At 52.6% G+C, this 23227-nt stretch overlaps 2 protein-coding genes across 9 annotated transcripts in view; both read left to right on the forward strand.

The window, feature by feature from the left end:
- MSI1 (musashi RNA binding protein 1) overlaps positions 1–18304 on the forward strand; it is a 31800-nt gene extending 13496 nt beyond the window's left edge. For 3 of the 5 annotated variants that reach the window (XM_030026803.1, XM_030026805.1, XM_030026807.2), the window contains 9 exons: positions 5208–5256; positions 7280–7362; positions 7997–8114; positions 9739–9819; positions 11103–11159; positions 14109–14177; positions 14303–14457; positions 14960–15025; positions 16012–18304. In XM_030026803.1, coding sequence (XP_029882663.1) covers positions 5208–5256; positions 7280–7362; positions 7997–8114; positions 9739–9819; positions 11103–11159; positions 14109–14177; positions 14303–14457; positions 14960–15001 — 654 coding nt within the window. In that variant the 3' untranslated portion in view covers positions 15002–15025; positions 16012–18304. Of the gene's footprint in view, positions 1–4273; positions 4667–5207; positions 5257–7279; positions 7363–7996; positions 8115–9738; positions 9820–11102; positions 11160–14108; positions 14178–14302; positions 14458–14959; positions 15026–16011 lie in introns of those variants that run through there. The other 2 variants (XM_030026806.1, XM_030026808.1) reach the window with 2 other exon arrangements.
- A 99-nt stretch (positions 18305–18403) lies between these two features.
- On the forward strand, positions 18404–22651 carry PLA2G1B (phospholipase A2 group IB). 4 transcript variants are annotated; one of them, XM_041125897.1, is made up of 5 exons: positions 18404–19499; positions 19911–20058; positions 20813–20972; positions 21699–21826; positions 22455–22651. In XM_041125897.1, exons 2-5 carry the CDS (start codon positions 20025–20027, stop codon positions 22574–22576), a joined length of 444 nt encoding a protein of 147 aa, XP_040981831.1. In that variant the 5' UTR covers positions 18404–19499; positions 19911–20024; the 3' UTR covers positions 22577–22651. The 4 variants fall into 4 exon arrangements, with proteins under 4 accessions (XP_040981831.1, XP_040981832.1, XP_029882675.1 ...); XM_041125898.1 differs by lacking the exon at positions 19911–20058; XM_030026815.2 differs by lacking the exon at positions 18404–19499 and having other exon boundaries at positions 19525–20058.
- Positions 22652–23227: the final 576 nt, after the last annotated feature.

The raw sequence follows: 23227 nt of genomic DNA on the forward strand, positions 1-23227 counted from the left end.
AGTAATGGTCATTCAGGTCTTCAGTGGTTCATTTGATATTTGCCAGGTGCCCGAGGTGCAGTGCAAGAGCAGGCAGGAACACCTGGACAGGCTGTCCCGCTCACCTGTGGCACGGAACGGGCTCTGTCCCTCGGCCAAGTCTCATTCCCAGAGTTTTGAGAACGGTTCTGCAGAGTGGGGTAAGAAGGGTCCTCCCGGTGCCGTGCGGGCGCAGCATGCCTGCTCCCAGGAGCTGGGCTCTGGGTCGGTGCGTCCTCCTCCCCAGAATTGGCCTGTCCTGTTTGAGCAGCTGGGAGAACCTCACAGGGTTACTAATGCCCTCTCTTGACAGGATGGCTGAGTGGCTTCTAGATTGTTTGGTTTATATTTCCCATGTTGAAGATTTCTCGGCAGTTATTATTATTCTGCCTGATTTGTCTACAAATACGTTGCCATGGTTCCTTCTAGGACCAGCCAGCCATCTTTAGTTGCTGTTCAGGTGGAAGATGCCTGTCTCTGCAAAGCCTTTGCTTGAATATTTACAACTTTCTTCAAGATCTGCCCATGTGGAAGTGCAGCCAACATTTCTCATCAAACTTGTGTTGGAAATTTTATTATTTTTTTTTTTTAATCTTCATGAGGCTGCCATTGACTTCCTCTTTTGCAGACACCTATGGCTGTCCCAGGAAGACTGAAAGATGTTAGAGTGGGACTAAGCCCTTGGAAAAAAAAAATCAGCCCTTTTGGCCAAGGCCAGGTGGATTGTACTGCATTCTGTTTTGGTATGAAATGCCTCATATCTGTGCACCTGAATACTTTGGCTAGGCTGAGGGCTGCTTTGGTGGAGTCTCTGTCTGAAACCTGTGACTGTCACTTTTCCTTCCTGTCACCACCACACCGCTCTCATCAAAACCAGGTGCTGGTTTGAGAAGGGCCTGTCTCCTCCTCTCGGGAAGGTGCTGCTTGCTGCCCTTCTGCAGGAGGTCTCAGCAGTGACAAATCCATGGAGGATTAGAAGAGCTTCCTCCTCAGGGACAAACCTTTTTTCACTTTCTGAATGCGTTACCTCCACTGAGCCCAAAGCCTCTATCCTTCTTCCACTCCCATTTGGTTTTCCAAAGCTAGAGAGAGCTGCTAGAGACAGAATTGAGAGGAGGTGATGTTAGCTTGGATTTAAGGCTCAGGGGTGTGGTACCTACTCCCGAACTGCCAAGTACCTGCCATGAAGTAGTCTCCTGTGGTAGGCTTCCTTGGGAAGGATGCACCTAGAGAGCAGGAGTCACTGCTCTTGGGACTCCCTCTTTTCGCCTTGACGTTTTTGACCCTTGTGGCTAAACACGGCGAAAGACATCATTCCTCAAAATTAACAAACCTTGAACTTCTAACCTCAAATGGTGGATGACTGCAGCCTGGACCAGCAAGTTAAAAAGTTCCCTGGGAGAGAGCCTTGACCACTAAGCTAAACAGTTTTCTAGTAAAGTGATCTGCTTCTTTGACTATGTTTAAAGAATTGAAACAAATATTTATTTAAGGGGGGGGGAGAATGGGGAGAAACACAATTCACTCAGCCAAAAAGCCTTTGTTAAACGTACAGTTATGATCATAGATTATTTCCACACCCTATAAAAAATGAACTTGGGGCGTTTCTGAAACTCCTAAGTGCTATTTTCCACGCGCTCTTCCTACATCCAGTTCTGCGGTAGTTGACCTGTTTTGTCTCTGCCAACCGGTGGGCATTGCCTGGAGATGGCACCTCCGTTCCTGCCCCTCTGGAGACCCCAAATCCCCCTTTCCCCCCCGCCCCCGTCCTTCGCATCACCACACCTCTGGCTCCCTGTGCCCTCAGTCCCTCACAACCCGCCTCAGCCCGGACCCGCCGCCCTCACCCTCAGTGAGGGGGGGTGAGACAAGATGGCGGCACCTCTGTCCCGCCAGAAGCAGGGCCGGGAGGGGGGGGGCAAAGTCGGTGCAGGAGGGGTCTGGCTGTGAGACCTTTCTCCTTGCGGTGTGAATCCCTCGTGTGTGTGATGGTGATTTGCCTGTGATGGCCTGCGGGAGGGCTCCCGCCGGGGGCCGGAGGCCCCCGGCGGGAGCCCTCCCGCAGGCCATCACAGGCCGCGATCTGTGTGAGGGCGCCGCCGCTGGCGAGGCGGGCGCGGGGCCGGCGCAGCGGGGCGGCTTTGTGCGCGGCGCTAATCCGGGCGGCAGCTGCCATTGGCGGCCGCGTTGCCGTGGCGACGGCCCCGCCGGCGGCCGCCTTTGTTGGGGCCCGGCGCGGCCCAGCCGGGAAGGGCCCGGCGCGGCGGTGGAGGGCGGGAGTAGGAGGGGGGGGGGTGTCGGTTCGCCTCGCCTCCACAATAGCAGCCCGCCGGGGGGGCTGCAAGTTATGCCTGGTTGTGGTTGCCGGAGTCGGTGCAGGCCTGGGTTGCTCCCTGCCTGGGGCTGGTCTTTGGTGGGAGACGGCCATGGTACCTCGTCAGCGCTTGGTGCGAGGGTCTGCAGGGGTGTGCGGGTAGCGCTGGGGTTTAGGGAGCCCTACGAGCTGAGGCAGCTGGTCTCCATCCCCTCGCCTAGCTGCAGGGGTGGTGGCAAGAGCTAGGGGGGATCTGGGGCACAGCCGGCGGGAGGGCTGGACACCCTGGGCAGGGTGCTGGAAATGGCCGCTCCCCGTGGATGCAGGTGAGGCCTTTCTCCTGGCTCTGCAGTGCACTCCGGTCTGCAGCCTGTCCTGCAGGCCTTTGTAGGCTCCAGCACTACCTCTGCGCCCGCCCTGGGTTGCCGGGCCCTGCTTTACCTCATGGCACTGGCAGTGTGCTGTCTGAGACCACCCAACTCATGTCACCTGTTGGCTTGGAAGGAGACAAGAAGATGCTCATGTGCAGGTTTTGCTGGCAATAAAAAACACCAGTTGTAGCCATACACAGAGTTGAGGCCCTAGGGTTGAGTGGGGTGAGACTATTTCACGTTATGTGTATATACACTTAGGTATCTTAGATGTAGTTCATGACAGGAATCAGCTTTCAAACAGAGTACGTGTGTTATTGTAAATATGTTTTTTGCAAGATGAGTACATTTTGGGGTGCTGGGTAGACACCTGATCTCAAAGCACCAGCAGAAACATACAAGAAAGCTCAGCTGAAGGAAGGCTGCAGAGTACAGTTTGGGAAGAAGTGGTTGCATGTCTCCCGGCTCTGAGTGCTCGAGCCCTGCGGGAGTGCCCAGCCGTTGCCCAGGACGTTGCTGTGAGGTGGTTTTGTGTGTGGATGTGTGCTGGGCTCTGCCACTTGCAGCTGCTCCCGCTTTCCAGGCTCTGTGAAGAAGAGGTTGTTGCTGGGGCTTGTCGGACAGAGTAAGTCAGGAGCTGGGCTGTGCTTGTCCCTGCTGGGTTTTTCTCTCCCGTGCCCATCTCTCGTCATGATGGGTCGGTCTGTGGGCTCCAGCTACCTGAGTTGAAGTCCTCGGGAGTGGCACCACCACAGAGTGCCGTTGACACAGCTTTCTCCCAGTGTTTAGTGGGGAGGAGGACAGCTTTGTGCCCAGCCTTTTTGTGAACTGGATGGAGGAATGGATCTAGCTTAAAAAATGAAGAAAAACAGACAGTAAAACCTCTTGAAATATTTTTAAGCCATGTCAGGTTTCCCCCCAGCATGTCACAGTTGAGCTGGCACCGTGAAGGGAAATGGTGCAGGCACAGGAGCGAGCGGCGATGGGGAAAGGCAGCGTGATGAGCTGCTGTCAGGCCCCAGCTCTGTGGCAGTGTCTTGGGAAGCCGCTGAGGAGTTGCTTTGGCTCTGTGTGAAGTCTTACATCCCCCGTGGCTCTGACTGGATGCCTGGCACGTTTCTCAGGTGTCCATTGACTTGGCCGAGGGAGGCTGAGCCGGGATGGGAAGAGCGCGGGAGGAGCGGGAGCCAGGCTGTCTGTCATCACCTCTCGCTCGTGTGGGCTGGACATGTTGGAAAAGCCCAAGGGCATCAGAGATGATCTCTCTCTGCTCATGATGGCACTGGAAGCGTTAGGAAGGGCTCCTTCCATCCTCGTGTCACTGAGGTGGAGCTGGCTGTCCCAGTTTGTCCTTGGGGGGGCTGAGGCTAGGAGCCCTCTCCCTTCCCTGACGTGGGTTTTGAGCTCTCCACGAGCGAAGCCAGTGGCTGCCTGCGCCAGGGTATGGGCAGCGCTTTGCCCGCACCGGTGGGCTGTTCCGGAGAAGGCAGCCACGCAGATGCTTCCCGGGGACGAGGCAAGGGAGTAATCCTTCTGCGGAGTTGGGGGCGTGCGGGGCTGGCTGCTCGGGGAGCGGCTGTCTCACATGGAGGAGGAGGAGGAGGAGGGCCGGGGCAGCTGCTGGCCGGAGACTGCTGCTGCCTCCCCTGAGCACTTGCACGTCCAGTTTCATAATCGGATTAAGGCAGTGGTATTAGAGAGGAGGGATGGGTCAGTGGGACAGGTTTACACTGGGGCTTACACGGAGGGGATTGAAGTGTATTTTTTAACCCTGCTTGGCCTGACCTGCGGAGCGGTGCAGATGCGTCTCTGCAAGGCAGCACCCAGCGGGAAGATGGAGGGGGGGGGAAAGTGGCACCAGGCGGTGATGTGCTCGCCGGGGAGGAGAGCAGCCCCAGGCCGGCTGGGGGATGGGATCCGGCCGCCCCTCCCCCCGGGAAGGCAGCCCTGCTCAGGCCTTGCAGTAAATTTGCTCTAATTACAGCCTCCAGCAGTGGGAAACCTCACTTAGAGGAAAGGCTCCTCTGGGGTGGGGGCGGGGGCGCTTCCCAGCTTTCCCAGGCAGGCTCTGTTGTCTGAGGCCTCCGCTTCCCCTGTCGCTGGGAGGCCCCTTATTCCTCTCCCCTCTCCAGCTTTGCTTCTCTCCCCCCCCCCTTTAATTCTCCTCTCCTTTGAGGCCGGGATTTGGGAACAATGCCTTCCCTGCTCCTTGCCCCCCGGCTGGAGCCGCAGGCAAACAATCGGGGTCGCTTGCTGCCAGGGGCCGGGCCGAGGGGGCTCAGCTCGGCAGCACCTGCCCCAGGCTGGTGGGGGGAACCGTGCTGGTTGTGGCTTGGGGAAGGAGGGGCCTGGTGTGGTAGCTGATGCGTGTGTACACCCTGTTTCCTTCTTGGGGATAGGAGGTCTCATCTCGATCCCCTCAGGTTTGGGGAGGCCTGGCGCAAATGTGTCAGAGGATGCTCGTGGCAACAGCAATAATCTGACCGGCGCCCTTCTCTTTGCAGGTGGACGATGCGATGCTGATGTTCGACAAGACAACCAACCGGCACCGAGGTGAGAGCGGTCTTCTGGCCGTAGGACAGGGAACTGCGGAGGGTTTGCCTCCTGCCTTGCCTAGGGAGGGGTTAGTATCCCAGCAGCAGGGGACGCGGGTCGCAGCTGCTCTTTATCTTGCCTCCAGTCGCCCCATCCTTTTGCATCTGCATCCTTTACCAGCGTCCCTTGCAGCACAGAGAGCTTTTGTCCAGTGCGTTTCCTGTGCTGTAAACTCGCCGAGTTGCAGATATGTGAGAGGAGACGGCCCCCTCCCCTGCCCGCTTACCTCCGTGGCTCCAGCCCGCAGTGTGTGTCTTACCTTGTCCCGAGTAATCTGAGCTCCGGGAAAGCTGACACGAGAGCCTGAAGAGTGCCTGCTTCTTGCCCCTTCCTCGGCCCGGAGCCCGCTTGTGCTCCCAGGTCACCTTTTCTTACCCGAGTCTTGCTGGTGGAGTCTGGTTACAGGATCGGAGCAAGGCTGTAATATTTGCGCTATCCGGACCCAGTCCACCCATGGGCGTTCCTGCCTCCCGATTTCCCAGTGAGTCTTCAGACCGACTACCCGGTGGCGTGGCAGGGCTCGACGCTAGCATTGAACCAGCTCGGAGATTTATTGGCAACAACTTAACCTGCAAACTTAGCTTCGGCATCTTTCAAATCGGGGCCAGTAACAGCCCTGTGCTTGGCCACTCTCAAGTCCATGTGTTGTTTGAAGCACTTCCAAGCACCTCTGCCCCCGGATCAGCGAGGGAACGCTCCCTTCTGCTCTCGCTACACTGTGTGCCCTTCAGGTTTTTGCTTTTTTCTAGAGCCATTAAATCTACTCTGATTGCCTGGCCTTGAATGTTGTTCCAGCTTTATCTTAAAAGGGAAGAAGTGTTAACCCCTGTTCCTCTATGGGTGCCTCCTAGTCACTAGTCCAATTAAAGAGTTGTTGGGGTTTTGGAAGGAGCAGGAAGAGCTGCCAGCCACTATGTCGGAAGCGTCGACCTCTGCCCAGGGTGCAGTAGGCCTGGTGGGGGTCTGATGGGGCTCAGGACTGGTTTTGGCATCAGGGTTTTGTTCTTGAACTCCCGAGCCCCTCCGCTTGTGGGTGTTGAGGTGAATGGTGTGTAACTACCTGGGCACAGACAGATGGAGGAGTTTATGGAGAGAGACTTTTCTGGCAGTATGGAGGAAAAAGTGGGGTTCTGGGCAGCAGATCCCCATCTGTTTCTAAAAGTTATTTTAAAGCACTGTGGAATTGGCTAGTTCCGTAAAGCAGAAAGCTCTGCTTAATCCCAGCTTGCTTGTAAGGCAAGCTTAAAGACATCCTCCCACCTGCCTCAGTTTTCCGGAAGCGACTGCAGTCAGCTGAGAGGAGTTTAGTCTGCCCACCCGAGCTGGTCTTTGCCAGAACTGTCAGCAGAGGGGTTGGTGAGAGAAAGGAGGTGTGAGCGTGGGCCAGGGGCCAGGAACACGCTGTCCTGTCTTACCCCAGATACTAACCTTACTTTGGTGAAACTTTGCAAATCGCTTTGCTTGTGTCTATCTGTCTTGTTCAGTACAACTGCATTGCTGATACTTGCCTGCTTATACAAGGCCTTAATGACCGGTGACTGCTGAGGAAGCGAGCAGGGTATTATTGCTGGTGGAGTGCATTTAGCGAGGATGGTGATGTCCTGGCAAGCAGCTGTTCATTTCTCCACCGACTCCCTTTGTGTGAGCGTCTGCTGGGATCCTCCCCAGCTTTATCAGCCATGTGGTTTGCCTTGCAAATGGCAAAGTTTAAAAAAAAACCCCAAACTTGGTTTTGAGAACAGTTGAGTTCAGAGGGGTTGGGAAGTACAGGATGAGGAGGAAAGGGCAATCTATAAGGGGATGGTCCTGTTCTTCTTGTGCATAAAAGCAGGATTTGCTGGAGAGGGAAGATGAGTGACAGCTGTTTTAGAAAGGGCTGATTGTACCGTCCTTCTCTTCTCCTGCCACTAAAAGGATGTGGGTAGCGGGTGCAAACTGCACAGAGCTCTGACCTGCTCAAGGAGTTTTGCCTTTTCTTCAGGGTTTGGGTTTGTCACATTTGAAAGTGAAGACATTGTGGAAAAAGTGTGTGAAATCCACTTCCATGAGATCAACAACAAAATGGTGAGTGTCTGGGGCAGAACCTGGGGCAGAAGGGTCAGAGGTATAGGATACAGTGGGGCAGTGGCACAGGGGCAGGGTGTAAGGCGCTTGGGTCCCAACGTACTTTTGTCTGCAGCGGCAAACTGGATTGAATCTTTTCCCCAAAATCACAGCAGCCAGTCTGGGAAAGAAGCTCACAGTGTGGAGCACAATACTGAGTTTTCAAGGAGAAGAGCTAACTGTAACGAGGAATTGTGCAGTACTTGGAGGTTTTGAAGCTACGTGAAACCTCTTGATGGCCTGGGAGGGGGCAGGTTTAACCTTTATTCAGAAATCAGGAAAATTAGGCTTTGAGGCCCTGGTGCAGGGCCAGGCAGAGCATCGAGGGCAGCTCCAGGAGGAGAAAAGCAGTGTTTGAGCTCCCCATTGCCTGTGGTGGCTGCAGAGCAAGACAGAAGGCTGGCAGTGTGGAGGCCAGAGGCAGGGACGCTAGGGAAGGACAGCGGAATGGGCTGTCGACGGTGGCTGGGGCTGAGGAATGCTGTCACGGCAGGCAGTCCTGCCTGGTCTGCAGCCCAGCCGCTGCCTCTGTGTGCTCTGTGGCAGTGCCCTGTGCCCGTGCCAGCCGAGCCTAATCCTTACTTTCTTGTGGCAGGTGGAGTGTAAAAAAGCTCAGCCGAAGGAGGTGATGTCCCCAACGGGCTCGGCGCGAGGGCGGTCCCGAGTCATGCCTTACGGGATGGATGCCTTCATGCTCGGGATCGGCATGCTGGGTAAGCCCAAGGACAGATCTCCTCCCCAGCTCCCGGTCGTGCCAGGCAGCAGCTTAGAGGTTTTATTCCGAGAGCGGGCAGGGCGGCCAAGGGCAGCTCTCCCTGGTGCAAGGCCGGGGACGCTGTGGGGGGTTGCTGGGACCTGTTTGCGATCACAACTTGCCCTCTGGTGGCACCTGGAAAAACTGCAAACTTGTCACCGCTGCCCTGTGACAGCCGGAGCTGGCCGGACGCAGCCATGTGCTGGGCAGCTCTGGCCCTCTGCAGCTCTGTTAACGGTCCCACGGTGCCATAGCATATAGACTATAATTCTTTAATGCCTCTCGTGGAATGGGATGTAACTACATAGCTGAAGCGAGTGTGGAGTGATCTGTGCCCAGGCATCTTCCTCCCATACTTGAACAGGCTTTCTGATGAATCAGTTGATTAAAGAACCCCTGAGCTTTCACTTGAAACAGTGGTCCATATAGATGTCCTCACTGCCATTTAGAGACTGTAAAAATGCCCTTAAAGTTCTAGTTAAGCTTTGTCTCGCTTTGTTTCCTCCATCTCAGGGACAGCAAGTATCTGGTGTTGCAAGGAAAACTATACACTTACCGTGGGACTGTCTTGTAAGGAGGAATTGGTGACAAGCAGGCTGGATTTCATGTCTTACCAATGATTCTAAGGCAAATGTGTTCAGATAAAAGATTAAAAAAAGAAAAAAGTCCTTTGTAGCTTCCACTTCCAGGTCTACAAACCCTTGTGCCTGGATCTGAGAGTCAAGCATGATGCTTCCAGTACGGTTGCTGTTCCTGGCTTCTCTTGCTCCCCACACTTGTTCTAGCTGGGCTTGAGCTGACCCAAGAGCACACTGTTTGCTCAGGATCATCGCTGGTGTTGCTGGGCAGGGTGTACTCAGCCTGGCTCTCCTTGCTAAGCCTGCCGAGTAGCAGTTAGTCACTGAACAAAACCCCAAAAAGGGCATTTTTTCCCCAATGTTTTCTCTTGACTTATGGAAGGAAAATAAATCTGCAGCCTGTGGTTTTGGGTTTTGCCTTTTCTAAGCCATCTGAATTTTAAAGCAGCAAGGCTCAAGCTGAGTCACTGAGAAATCCATGTACTCATGTCTTGGGAGATCTCAAATCAAATATTCATCTCTGAGTCAATGCCCTGCGTTCTCACAGGCTTGTACTGTATAGGTGGTCAGCTTCCCGGGGAACGGCAGGAATTGTCCTGCCCGGCGCCAGGAAGAAGCACTCTGCCTGCATTCGCCAGCACTTCTAGTGCAAAAGTGACTCAGAGCCATTCAGCCATTCAAATGCCCCCACCTCCCTGATCTCCTCCTATTTGTAAATCCAGCTGATGCATCAGAAAGCCTTAGTCTGCAGAACTATGAGTTTCTGAGAAGGAAATGTCCATGTCCTTACATGTTTGGAGTGAGGAAAAAATTAAATGGGCCTGCTAAAACTCTTCTGCAGATTGGCATGCGTTGTGCACTCGGCCCAGCAATTTCCTGGGGTTTCTGCTATTAGCCCTGTTCGAGCGTTCTAACACTAATGGTCATGCTGCTCATGAGCAGCCAGGCGCTAAGGACATCGACCCTGCAAGCTTGCAGTAACAGAGCCCTTTTCTCTTCCCCCAGGTTATCCAGGCTTCCAAGCTGCCACCTACGCGAGTCGAAGTTACACTGGCATTGCACCTGGCTACACTTACCAGTTCCCTGGTGAGTGGTGCTCCCTGCTCGTTTTTTTGGTCTGCCTTCAGGTAACAGGAGTCCCTGGCATGATCCGTGACCCAGGTTCTGCCCCTTTCCCCTGTTTGGTCTTTCTTTAAATTGGAGACGGATGTGGAAGGGGGAGGGGAGAAGCCCTGGAATAGGTGGGAACAGCCTGTCCTTCATTAGGATTATCCTCACACTCCAGTGGCAGGAAAAGCCCAAGGCTGCTCTGACGCCCTTTATGTTAGCCTCCTCCGTAGGGCTGCTGCTGTGACACAGAAGGGCCCCTGCAGCTCTGCCTGTCTCGCTGCCTTTGTGTCTGTCTGTCTCTCTTTACCAGAGTTGCCACCGCTCTGAAAGTAGTACGGAATTTTAAAGCATGGCTTTCAATGGTCCAGGGCACTCCTAGGCACCCAAAACGCAGGCGCCTGCAATGCTACAGTTGTGTTCTGAACAGCGCCTGGACCACTCACAGACTCCAGAAAGCATCTGCTGGGGTGGTGGGCTGCAGATCCCCCCCAAACTGGGTGGTTTCAAGCTCTCAATCCCGCCATGTGCTCAGAACATGGATTCTGCGATCAATGGCTGGAACCTGCTGTGCCGCAGCTGCTCAGAGCTTTCTGGGGCCTCTTCTCCCTCCCATTCTCTGCGAGGCAGGGGAACGAGGCAGAGCACATTCAGGGAAAATACTGTCTTGCTATTTTCTAGAGAAGTGGCAACTCTGAGCATCCCTTCCTTACTCCACCCCTCAGTGTGATGGTTTATATATGAAGTCTTGATGTTAGGGGCTGGGAATGGGAAGTTTCCTTTTTGCCTGAGGCGAGCCCAGGCTGACTGTGGCTGAAAGTTGCTGTTGCCTCCTACCTGTCTGGAAGCTATCCCTGAATCCAGTTTATGGGTCTCAGTCATAGTGGCTTCAAGTGCCTCATTGTAAACCCATGCCCAGATGAGTGTGGGACGTACTGAGCACCCACTGGCATGGCAGCCGAGAGGTCAGATTGGATGGGTTGCCAAGCGGTGCTCCAGGGCTGACCTGAGGCTGCGCAGTGAAGCTTGCACTTGCCCTGCCTTGGCCAGATTTATTCTAAGGATAAATGGATCCTTTCAGTCTCCAGGGCAGGAGTCCAGCACCTTTCAGCACCAGTTATAAATTAGTTTAAAGAAGACACTGGTCTGGTTGCAGTCTGGCTGCAGGCTGCTCCCCCAGCAGACCCTGGCTGCCGTCTCTCTGTGGGGTCTGCCTCGGGGCGTTTGACGAGTTCCTAAGCTGTCTTGCATTTCGTTTTTAGAGTTCCGTGTAGAGCGGACCCCTCTCCCGAGTGCCCCCGTCCTCCCTGAGCTCACAGGTCAGTCCTGCTCGTTTCCTAAACTCACAAGCTGGAAGGGGAGAAGGGGGCTTTGGGCTGTTCCAGTGGTGTTGCTGTTCCACAGCCAGGTGCAGTTAGACTGGAAACGTTCCTTATTTCCTCTTCCATCTGTACGAGCTCCATCCAAAGCTGGGGCTGGAAAGATGGAGAGGCAATCAGAGCCATGTGTATTGCCTCTGAGAAGGGCAATGCAGGTCATACCAAATGAAGGCATGTAATCCTTAGATGGTGTTTCCTGCTGCTTGCCTTGTTTTTAGCTCCTCGCCCCAGGCTGGGTGTAAACCAGATATGGAAAACTGCAGAGAGCAGGGTGACTTCTCAAAGGTCTACAAATGACCTTAACCTGAGCTGCTGCAAGGACTTGGAGTGCTGGGAGGAGGGAGAGGGTGTGGGGGCACTCCTGGTTACTCTAATCCCGTTCCCCTGTGCAGGAGGGGCTGCAGGGAATGTTTTCCCTGCTCTGGGTGGTGCAGCCCCCCAGCTACTCCAACACGGAATTTCCGGGCAGAAGCAAGTGTGGTGGGACTCTACAGTAAAGTCCCGCTGTGTTTGTAGGGAACTGTGGAATGGAATGGGGGCAGAGGACCGTTCTCCAGAGACTAGCCCTGGCTCAGTGTCCTCACAGTGCAAATACCCTCTGGATCCTCAGCCCCTGGGTTACGTGCAGTGTGTTCTCTCTAGGTGATGCTCCTTCTGTCTACTCTCCCTTCCATGGCCATGTTTTCCCCAGCTCTGTTGTGTCCATGGTTTGTGTCGTAGAAAAGCAGCTTTGTGTAGCACCCTGCTCCCCATGTGCCATCTCATTTCTGTGGTGTTCCTCCTCTCCAGCGCTTCCTTGCCTCCACCTGTTTCAGGGTTTGAATGTCTCTGCAATGGGGGTGTGGAAAAGCTTCCTGAGAAGCTCTCCTGGGTTTATCAGTACCAACAGGCTTGAAAGGGGCTTTCTGTAGCACAGAACCGTGTCAGTCCTCAGGGAATCGCAGTTCCTGAGGATGCTGAGGTTGGCAGCCACCAATGAACAAATTGCCCTGAGGAAGGTAGGGGGAGACCAAATCCTAGCTCCCTCTTAATAAAACCCTTCCCTGACACCATGTATACAACTGCATAAGCAGCTGACCCCCACCTCTGAGCCTTTTGATTGCCAAGCAAAGGAGATGTGGGTCCAGTTGTTTATTTACATGTGTGTTTTTCAGCAAACCCCATAAAATTTGTAAATGTTGGTCACTTGGCAAAAGTGCTTTTCCTTCCAAGGCCCACCCCTGGCTGCACTCTGCCTTTTCCTAGTGGAGGTGAATCTCCCAGGGCCTGGCTGTCACCGGCGGCTGGGGTGCACCAGGGCTCTGTACAACAAGAAGTTATTAATGCTGCTGTCCTGGCTGCGTGCCATGTTAGCTTACAGTCCTGAGTGTCTCGCTGAAGTACCAGCTGGGGATTGTGGCATTCTTCCCTTGCCATTACGCTTACCTACTGTTAAACAGTCACTGTGCAGCCTCTTGGCTAGGCCAAGAGCTGCGATTCCCATGTATAGGCTGGAGTTGGTCCCGCGAAGGGCAGGGCCCCCTTCGTTCCTACAAAGGCCCAGCGAGCTGTGCAGTGCTCGAGGGCCCTTGTGCCTTCAAGTGGATGCGTGCGCGTAAATGGGCTGCGCTTTATGGGCTTGGCAAGTGGAACTGAGATGAGGGGATGGCACAAGCAGGGATGATTGCTCCAGCATGCAGGGAGCTAACATGCAGGTGCTTTGTTATCGCAACACAAACCTGGTGTCTCAGTAGATAGACTGCAGAGGCAAGAAGGGTTTTTCCTGGAAAAAGAACTGGAGGCTTTTTCAGAAGACCTGGCCTCCTCTCTCAGTAAAACCACATTCATTCAGCAGTGTGTTAGGGACTTAAAGCAATGATAGGGCAGGAGGGTGGCTGCCAGCAGCCTTTCCTCCCTGAAACAGCATCTTTGGGGGTGATGCAAAGCAGCAACATGCTCACATTGGCCCAGGGCCTGTAATGAGCGCCTAACCCAGATATAAGCCTCATATGACGTTTGCTTGAAACAGGCTGGTGCCTGCTACTAAATATTCCCTTATAAGCTAGTCTGGGTTTCAGCCTTAACGTGATTGATTTGTTCTGACCTCTTTTTATGGTGCTCTAAACAGAATCACAGTGAATTTCACATTCAAGCATGAAATGCTGACCCAGTCATTTTAAGGGCAAAGACAAACATACTGGCTAGATGCCTCCTGCCCCGAGGGCTGGATGCCTGTGGCAGTAGAGTTGGGAATTAGAACTGCTACATATAAATTAAGACTTACTGGTTTAATTAAGCCATTTCTAGTTCCTGCTCCCTAGGTATATGTTTCCTGCTCTTCTACAATGAACAGCAAGGGTTTGAGCAGTTCAGAAGCAAAATTCGGAGTGGGAAGGTTGGTGTGTCTTGAGCTGAGTAGAGAAATAGGGAGAAAGAGGCTATTAAACTGTTATTCAAGAATAGTACCAAGGGACAGAGAGGAGGGGCTGAGCCTCAGGATGCTGAGCTGCCAGCTGCTGTCCCTGAGCTGCTGCATTTCTCCATATTTACAGCCAAAATCTGGATCTGTAGCTTCAGGTTAACTGCGTCTTGCAAGCTAAGTAGCGACAGGATACATCTGAAATTGCCCACTTCTGGTTCAGCTCTTCCGCATCGTGCCCTCGGCTGCTCCAGGGTGTGGGCTTCGCAGAGCATGGCTAGTGGGTTCCCCCGGATATTCACTGTGCAAAAGGATACTAATAAATGCAGGGCTGTGCACTTCCCTATTGTCATCCTCTGATGTCCTGTGTGATGCACTAAGCCGATACGTCTGTGTGGGCCTGGTATTTTGCAGTGGGAAATGAATGTTACTGTTGAGGAGTTTCCCGTGTAGCCACAGTGCCCCTGAGATGCCTGTTCCTTCTTTTCTAGCAATCCCTCTCACTGCGTATGGACCAATGGCGGCAGCAGCAGCCGCGGCGGCCGTGGTGCGAGGGACAGGTAACTGCCACTTTCCTCCCCAGCGCGGTGTCCTGTCCTGGAGGTTTGCGATGGGCTGCGGGAGGGGGGTGGGACGGGGTTGCATTTTTGGGATCTTCACTATGTAGTTTTGCTGCCTCCTGTAGGTTCCACCCCCAGTCGCACCGGTGGATTTCTGGGCACCACCAGCCCTGGGCCGATGGCAGAGCTTTACGGAGCCGCCAACCAGGACTCAGGGGTCAGCAGTTACATCAGCGCTGCCAGTCCAGCCCCGAGCACCGGCTTCGGCCACAGCCTAGGGGTGAGTGTTCCCCATCGGGGTCTGCGCAGGGGGAGGAAGATGGAGAGTGGCACGGCCAGGGGAAGGGGCTGTATCTTCGCGTGGTGATGGAGGTGAGCAGCAGTGGGCAGCCCCCTCTCAGCCCACAGCCTGCTTTCTGGTTAAGAAGTACCACCCACCGCAGCACGTGCCATGCCACTGCTGAGCCCCAGACCACAGACGGCCGGTGCAGAATGCAGCAGTTCACTTGGAGCCTGCATCCCTGGCCTCTGCTGGCTCTCCCTGACCACCCCGCTCAAGGTCCTGATATCCAGACCTTTGCCTGATCTGGCCCAGACTTTCCAAGAGCCCGTCTTGGCCCTGATGCAGTGTCCTGCAGGGTGATGTGGTCTTTAGACTTGGCACCTCCAACTGAAACCAGCTTTCCCAGCTTCTGAGCCATGACTGAATTTGTTGTGGTAGTAGTTCTCCTTTACTTTTCTTTTGTTTGCTTAAGAGTGGGGTTTTAACTCTTTCTTCGCAGGGTCCCTTGATTGCAACAGCTTTTACCAATGGGTATCACTGAAGCTGGGGACCAAGGAGGCAGGAGGTAAGAGAGCTTTGAACAGGAACGGGTAATGAGAGGAGTGAAGTTCTGAGCTGGCCCCTGTGCTTGGGCTCTCAGCAGGAGCTGCAGATGCCGCTGTGAGGCTCGCTGGCCTGACCCAGCCTGCGGGAGGAGTCCTGTGGCCAGCCTGGGGCTCTCTTCTGCACCAGAGGCTTGGCAGGTTGGGTTCCTACCTTACGGTCCCCAGGCTGGGAGTGCTGTGGAGAGGTCACTTAGTGTCTGGGTGCAAAGAGAAAGGAAATGGGAGCACTGACAGAAAGAGGAAAGGTCTGCAGGGTTGGCCAGAATCACAACCCAGTGGTGATCCTGAGAGGCAAGCTTGGCTCACCTGGGTGGCTGGGGAAGCGTCCTCCATGCAGTTGGCTCTTCTCACAGCTGCTGAGACACTGTCTCTGGGGAGCGAGGTTTTTCCTCTCCTGCCTGGGAGAAGGGCAGAAGGAAAATCTGAATGTGATCAGTTCTGTTTCTGGTCCTCAGGGGGGCCTGAGAGGGAATGGGTGGATGGTCTCCGTTTGCTTTGCAAACATGGCTGAAGTTAGCTGGCTTAAAATTAAAATAAAAAAAACCCCCAAAAAACAGCTTTTCAAAAAGGAGGGCAAAAACTTGCAGGGAACAGTGTCCAGGCAGGAGCCCATGGCAGCCTGGGAGGGCTGCGCTGAGCTGAGTGCTGGAAAAACGGCTGGACCCCACTACGTCACAGGCCTCCCGGGGGCCAGGAGTGCCGCAGGTCTGGGCAGGCAGACTGCATGGCGTGTGGGGCCTTGTTTCCCAGGCCGCACATTGCCATTAAAGATGGAAGCATCTCTGCTATGCCCCGTCACTGTGCCAGCGAGATGCAGAGCAACTCTGTGTTGGGGCAAGTTTGGGTATCGAGTATTTCTGTCGGATCACACCGGAAGAAAACCCCAAGAGAAAAGCTGTTGGTTGTTCTAGATCCTGTCCCTTCCCTCCCCTGCTGTGTCCCGCAGATTCCCCAGTGACCTAACCGAGGACAGCGGCTGGAGGATCTGGTGAGCCTCGGGGGATGAGCCAAGGTTACCTTTTTCTTGAATCAAACTGCACACTGCCGGCTGGCTGCCAGGCTCCTGCCGCCCTGCCCTGATCTCTCCCTTTGACCAGACCACACTGGACTGAACCCGAGGAGATCATCTCGCTTTCTTACTAACCACCGACGGTTTACGCTTCCCCCCTCCCTGCCCCCAGCCCACCGATTCTTCTTTTATTTATTTTACTAGCTGTTAGTTTTATTTTTTTATTTTATTTTTTTATCTTTTTTTGGGGCTACCCCTTCTTTTTGTTGTTTGCTCTTTCCCGAGCTAGTAGACATATTTTATGAATTGGCTTTGTGATTGTGTTAGGTAGTTTTTATTGAGGAGTATTTTTATTTGGCTTTGAAACTGTTTTGAATATTTTCAACTCTGTTGTTGTTGTCGTCAGTGTTTTTAAAGCACGGTATGTAACAAGAATGCAGTTCTGAAGGGAAGAAAGAGACACAGAGAGAGCAAAGGCTGAGAGGAACTGATGTATTTCTATTTTTTTTAAAGAAACTGTTTTTAATTGTTTCTGTTTTGTAAATGTGAGGCTTTGAAAAGTGTGAAACTCCAAGGATCCGAAAACGTTGGACATCGCTATGGAACAAAACAAATGTATATTTTGCTAAGTGAAAAACACTATCCTTACAGCTGAAAGATTTTTTTTTTTTTTCCTAGGTTTAGTTTTACGTGGGGTTTTCTTTTTCCTCCTGTATAATATGTAAATATCGCGAGCTGAACCTGGCTGCCGCCTGCAGCCTGGCTCCAAGGAGCAGCTCCAGGTCCTGGACTTGGTGCCGCAGCGTGAGCAATATTCTCCAGCAGAATCCTGACAGGACTCCGTTCTTTTTTTGTACACCTTTTACTGTAAGATTTTAAGACCTCTGATGAGATGAAAGGGGAGGGGGTGGGGGGGGGCGGGGGTGAAACGTACCGGCCATCGGCTGTTTTGCTGAGCGGGTTAAAGCTGCTTCCAATTGCTCGATGTACAGACTCCATCACTGGGCTCCGTAGTGCCAGCCTCTGGTTTGGCTTTAGGTAAAGGGCTTTACCGCCATTGCTTGTCTTGGTTACTTTGAAAGGAATTCACTCTCCAAACACTATCGCTTGCGTCAAGATTTCCCGGGAAAGGGGATCCTCCTCCGGAGGCGAGGGTATCGTAAGGGGTGTCGGCCAGGGCCAGGGGGAGATTTGGGGGGTCGTTCTCTGAAGGGCAGGGCGCTGGGTTGGGGAGTCATTAACGGGGGAGAAAAGCATTAGGGTGGTGATTTGGGGGCGGGTTAAGGGCTTCTCAGGGATTATATGAATTATAGAATTGCAGCTTCCCGTTTGCTTTACTCTGTCTTCTGAAGACTGTGGGAATTTGTCTGTTGTCCTGTGCGGAGGTGATCTGGTCCCTTCTCCAGAACCTGCCGGGGCTTCCTCTGGCGTGGTCCAGGCCCCTGCTAACAAGCACTCTGCCAGGGGAAGCCTCCAGCAGGAGTACATGGGGCAGGTTTGGGTCTGGATTTCAGTGAACCAAAGACCTTGTTAAGGGGGGTGATTAAGCCTTTTATTAAGATGCAGCCAAACTCTTTTCCCAGGGAAATAACAGCTTCATCTTAAGTTTTAAAAATCATTCCCTCTCTTCCCCCAAACTGAGCCCCTGTAAGGGAGAGGGGCATTTAGAAAAGGACAAGGAGGGCCACAGTGCCCACAGGGCCCTTTTTCTCTTCCATCCCTCCCCCATCCGCCGGAGCTTGTCCTGACCTGGGCGATGCGTTTGGAGAGTTCTGTTTAGGTAAGAGGGTACTTAACAGATCAGTACTGAAAACACAAAGCAATAATTTTTGTTACTGAGACAAGAGTCTGTATGTCTGTTTTTTTAAATATTTCCTAATTAAAGAAGAGCTGCATTTTATTGGGTTTATTTTTATTCTATATACTTCAAATTTGGGTCTGCGGACAGCGCTTTCCTCCCTCTTGGTATATGCGCTGAACTGCTTCCGTGCCCCCTCCAGACATCCAAGGCCAGCTGTGCTGCTGCTGGGCTGTGATTCACTCTCTGGCCAGTGCTGCCACTGCCTGGAGGCTGGGGCTCCGGTTTCAGGGTGGGCATTTTTTTTAAAAGAAATAAAGCTGTGTTTTTAAGCCAGTAAGTTATTACACTCCAATGTTTGTTCTCTCCACACCTGTAACCCTTTTTCCAGATTTCAGTTTTAAATTCCTAATAAATTATTTGAAAACTGTCCTTCTCTGTCATTATTTGGGAGTGGGAGATTTTCAAATGGAGGAGATTTCAGGTGAACTTGGACCTGGCAGGAGTCGCATCCTGCCATTAGGATAAAAGCCCCAGGCAGGGCTATGACTCTGTGCTCTGCTCCCAGACTTTGGCAGTGGCCCAGTTTATAATGTGCGGCAGATCTGGCTTTAATAGAGATCATGTCTCTTCTCTATGTTACAGAGGTTTTGGATAGATATTTGTAGGCTCAAGAAAGGAGGAGATAGTGTGGTGTTTAGAAGTTTGGGTCAGATGCTCTGGATTCAATGACTACGGTGGACCAAGGAGGCAAGGTCTAAGAAATCAAAATGTAGAGATGGGAAGGGAAGAAAAGTCCTTAACAGACAACGCTACAAGAAGAAGGTGAATTCTGACAGTGTGAAATAGTAGGGAACCCTGTGCAGCAGGTCTTAATTATAGAGAAGTCTTAAAAATAATTGAAGGCTCAAGCCTGTAAGTTTAGGAACCAGCTGTAAGTTGGGATGTCCTCACAAGCATACTGAGGACCAGTGGCTTTGTATGCAGCACAGGTTGGGGGAAACCAAAAATAGCATTGGTGGAAAAATCTTTACCCTGCTGGGATTTTTCTCACGAGGCACTCTTGTGGTGCTCACATGCTCACTTTCCCACACACGGTGATCTTCTTGTTGAATTAAAATGTACGAAATCCGAGATATGACAGTATTTTTGATCTGTGACTTTAAAAGGCCAGATTATTGGAAGTTTTCTTCACAACATCAATAATAAATCAGACATTGAGAAGCGAGGAAGAAGGAACCTTAGAGTCTTAAGGTTCATAGGTAAGAGAACAGAGAAATAATAATTTAAAAAAGAGTAAAGGTGGCCAAAGTAGCAAAGGAGAAAGAGAACACTTAAGTGGATATTGAAGGGAAAGTCAGCAGATTGATCTGTGGGCAAAAGATTAAATTATTTTCTCTGAACTAACTGTGGTACAGACTGTCCTTTACATCAGCCTTTAATGTTTTTTCAATGTTTTATTAGGACATGAGAATCTCAAATCTGTAACTCGGCATCTGTTTGGCTTTAGGTAACCTGTGAGAGGGGAATCCCAGAGGATCAGAGAGCGTGTGAGAGATCAAAAAGGTCGTGCTGATGAACAACCAGAACCATTCTGTCTACCTTTAACTAGATGTCCTATGGATATGTAAGCATCCTGTGGATACTGTGGGTACCCTGGCATAGTTTCAGACCCTATGAGAGGGAAGATGTCCTCATTGTCCCCTATAGAAACATGCATTTGAACCTACTGAAGGGTGGTGAACCCTAAGTTTCCTGAACAAGCACTCTGGCGTATTAGGCTGTTAGGAAAAGGTGGGCTGTGCCTCTTCCTCTGCTCTCAAAAACTGAAGGCTTGCTTGGTGCTTTAGAAATAAATGCACTCTGACTATTAAGTGAGCAGTCTAGGATCTACTTCTTGGGTGTGTAAAAATGCCAAACCTGTAGCCCTGACGGTGTTAGAGCCTCTGGGGTCTGAATATAAGTGCAGTATTTTGGACTTAACCCCTGGCTGACTCCAGGAAGGTTTTTCTTACCCATTTTTTGATCTTATTTCAAGGCTTGCTAACTGGCCTTATACCTTGGCATAGAGAACCAAAGGGCGTAACTGGGTTCTGCTTTGGTGCTGGAGAAAGAGAAACTGCTGTCTCTGAGCTACTGAAGTCTGCTGTGTATGTTGAAACTTCTAAGCCCAGTTCGTTTCCAGTGTAAGTCCCTTAAGGTCATGTGAAAACAGACACTACTCCTTGTTTAAGCTAGATACAGAGGCTTTCCGTGTTGCTTGGCTCCTGTTTCTTGCCTAGTAGTACCTCCTTCTCCTCTATGGCTTCAAAGTAAAAAACAGCTTGAACTGTTCTCAGTTCAGCTCGTGCGAAAGGGTCATTTGGGGAGAGTGGATGACCTGTACCTTATTCTCTAAATTAGGCCAGGACAATCCATGGAGAGATACGGGATTAATAAGTGGGATACCATAAAAAAGAGGATGCCAGTATTAGTAGGGTGGTTATTTGTGTGCCAGCAATTTCCAACATAACTACCACACTGCTACTATTTTTTAGTAGAAAGCCCTTAAAAGTGTTCAGATCTTTCAGGCTGGCTTTTTACAGTAGCATTGAAAGAATTTAATAGCAAAAATCTAGAGAGCAAATATTTGCCTTCCTGGCTTTCATAGATTTTAATTCCACTGGCCTTCAACTGGTCATGTCACAACCTGCTGCCCACAGCCTCCGATGGAAGAAGTCTGCATTTAGTAACATAAATACTGGCTTGTTTATCTCATACCCATGTCAAGGTGAGGTTGTCATATAAAGGGCTGCATTTTCTTTAGCACCAACCTCTCTGTAAGTCCTCTGAGAATGAAGTCCCTGGCCCTGCTTTTCCTGCTGTCTGGTGTGTAGGTGGCACTCACCCCCCTGGACTGGTAACACCATGCCTAACTCTAACCTTTGTGTCTCTTCTCAGTGGGCGCAGCCAGCGCTGCTATCTCACCCTGGGCCGTGTGGGAGCTTCGCAGCATGATCAAATGCACCATCCCAGGCAGCCATCCTCTGCTGGAATTTGGTGACTACGGCTGCTATTGCGGCTTGGGAGGCAGTGGGACTCCAGTGGATGAGCTTGACAGGTTTATAAGACTCTGCTTTTACAAACCTATTTCCCTGCTTGTGCATGGTTCTGCACGCCAGCTTCGTCTCAGCTGACCCTGCTTATAAATGTTCACAAAACTGGCTGCTGTGAATGAAGCTTTTTCTCAAAGATTGATTCCAGGAAAAAAGGATGTGTAGTATCACACCTTGATGCCTTATTATTAAGATAAAATATAATCCCAGCAACTCTGTTTTCCCTTCTGTGGCAACTACACTGCACTCATTCCACCATTTTTGTTTCATAAGTGCCGTGCCAGCAGCTGGGATGCAGCTCTGCACACACTGCCCAGTGCACAACCATCAACGTGTGCAGGGCTGAGCTGCAAAATGCTAAGAAGTGGCTTGGGCAGTTTAGAGATCACACAAGTCTGATAGCCAAGGTGCAGTGAATTGTGTTGGCTGTCAGCTCTTCAGCTACCAGGCACTGACGGGGCGTGTAGGGTAAATGCTGGCTTTTGCTTTCCCGGTGCCCAATAGACAACTGTGAAGCTGCTCCAGTAAGTACACGTGTACCAGACACCTCTTGGACCATTAGCTGGCAGAACCGTGTCCCTTTGAAGTCCTTCGTGTCTGCTTTCTTATCACTCAGTATCTTTTTTTTCCCCAGTGCCTTGTCAAAGCAATACTAGTGTATTTACATGTCTTACAGGTCAGCTGAGTTTGCATTTCTGGTATTTTCTGACCTTTTCCTCACTGTTTCCCAGGTGCTGTCAAGCACACGATGAGTGCTACTCACGGGCACGTAAACTAGAACCATGCAGATCCCTCTTGGACAATCCCTACACAAAGCTGTACAGCTTCAGCTGCTCCAGCGGGCAGATCACGTGTGACAGTAAGTCCACTTCCATGTCACTCCACTTCAAACATTACTCCAGTCTCTCTTCTGAAGGAACGGGGCTCCGTTACACTCCGTGATGCTGTGGCAGGAGGGCGCAGTGCAACTCCCTGCCGGGCTGCTGGTTATTATAAATGGGGCACCTCACATGGGCACCAGAGTCAATGTTCTCCATATAGCACAGAACTTAAAAGTTTCTTAAGATATATGGTATCGCAGTACATAGGGAAGCCTGTCCCCTCTTCAGGGGTTGAGTCCCTGTGGTACTTTTCTGGGAGTCCCTTTAATGGCAGCATATAAGAGATCAGCATGCTAACCGGGCAGTGTTACACAGCTTCTGCCAAGCATCTCTAATGTTAATGGTGGAGCTTTTATAGGGCTCTGGAACAGAGGTAAGTAGCAGATAGGCTGGCAAACAGAATTGCAGGGAAGGAAGGAGCAAGGAGATTTCTGGGCCGGAGCACGCAGCTTTGGGGCCAGGAGGTTAGCGGGAAGAAGCACGTACACCCCAAACTGAGGGCAGCAGTAAAAGGGCTACGTCCCAGCAGCAGGAATGCCTGCCTGAGTCACTGCCGTGCCTGGTGAAGGAGCTGCGGGGTCTGACCGCTCCTGCTCTCTCCTCCAGGCAAGAACCACGAGTGCGGGATGTTCGTCTGCAACTGCGACCGCACGGCTGCCATGTGCTTCGCCAAGGCGCCCTACAATCCCGAGCACAATAGGCTGGACACCAAGAAATACTGCAACTAATCCTCGCCGTCCTCCTCCTGCCCCTCAGGGCGGCAAAAGGCCGGCAGCGGCCTCTCACTAATAAACGCCTCGCAATCACCCGCCGCCTCCCGCCTCCTCCCTGCGCCGCGCTGAGGGGAAGGGCGGGCGGGCGGGGACCAGGCTGAGGGGAGAGGAGAGGCCCCGCCCCCCTCTGCCCACGGTCCATTGTGGCGCGTGCGGCGGCGCCCCCCCCCCCCCCCCCCCCCCGCCGCGTTCGTTGATTGGCCCTTGGAAGCGGCGCGGGCGCGAGGCCGCCAGCAGGTGCGCCCCGCGCGGCAGCCCCGCCCCCTCCCTGCCTTGAGGGCGCGAGCCCCGCCCTCTCCCCTCAGGTGCCGGCGGCCTGAGGTGAGGCGGAGGGTCGCTCCATCCCGCCTGGGTCTCCTCAGGGCGGCCCTGCCTTCGCCCTCCCGGTGAGCGAGGCACTGCTCCTCCGGGTGCCCACGCGTCGGCTACAGCGCAGCTTGCCCCTCGCGTGGGTGCGCATCTGGGGGGCTTGAGCCGTTTGGGTGTTCGCTGCTCTGAGAGACCCCGGTGTGCTTACCCTGGGGAGGTCTTCCCCTGCCTGGTGCTGTTCCTGGTCAGGAGCTGTAGGGAAAGAGGTGATGTTGGCCTGGAAGTCAGGGGAGGGCA

The sequence above is a fragment of the Aquila chrysaetos genome, chromosome 9 (assembly GCF_900496995.4).
Source record: "Aquila chrysaetos chrysaetos chromosome 9, bAquChr1.4, whole genome shotgun sequence".
Taxonomy (NCBI): Eukaryota; Metazoa; Chordata; class Aves; order Accipitriformes; family Accipitridae; genus Aquila; species Aquila chrysaetos.

Coding starts and splice junctions, on each gene's coding strand:
- PLA2G1B (XM_041125897.1), top strand. CDS start 20,025: ATGTTGAAACTTCTAAGCCCAGTTCGTTTCCAGT. Junction 20,059..20,812: donor AAGCCCAGTTCGTTTCCAGT/GTAAGTCCCTTA, acceptor GTCTCTTCTCAG/TGGGCGCAGCCAGCGCTGCT. Junction 20,973..21,698: donor CCAGTGGATGAGCTTGACAG/GTTTATAAGACT, acceptor ACTGTTTCCCAG/GTGCTGTCAAGCACACGATG.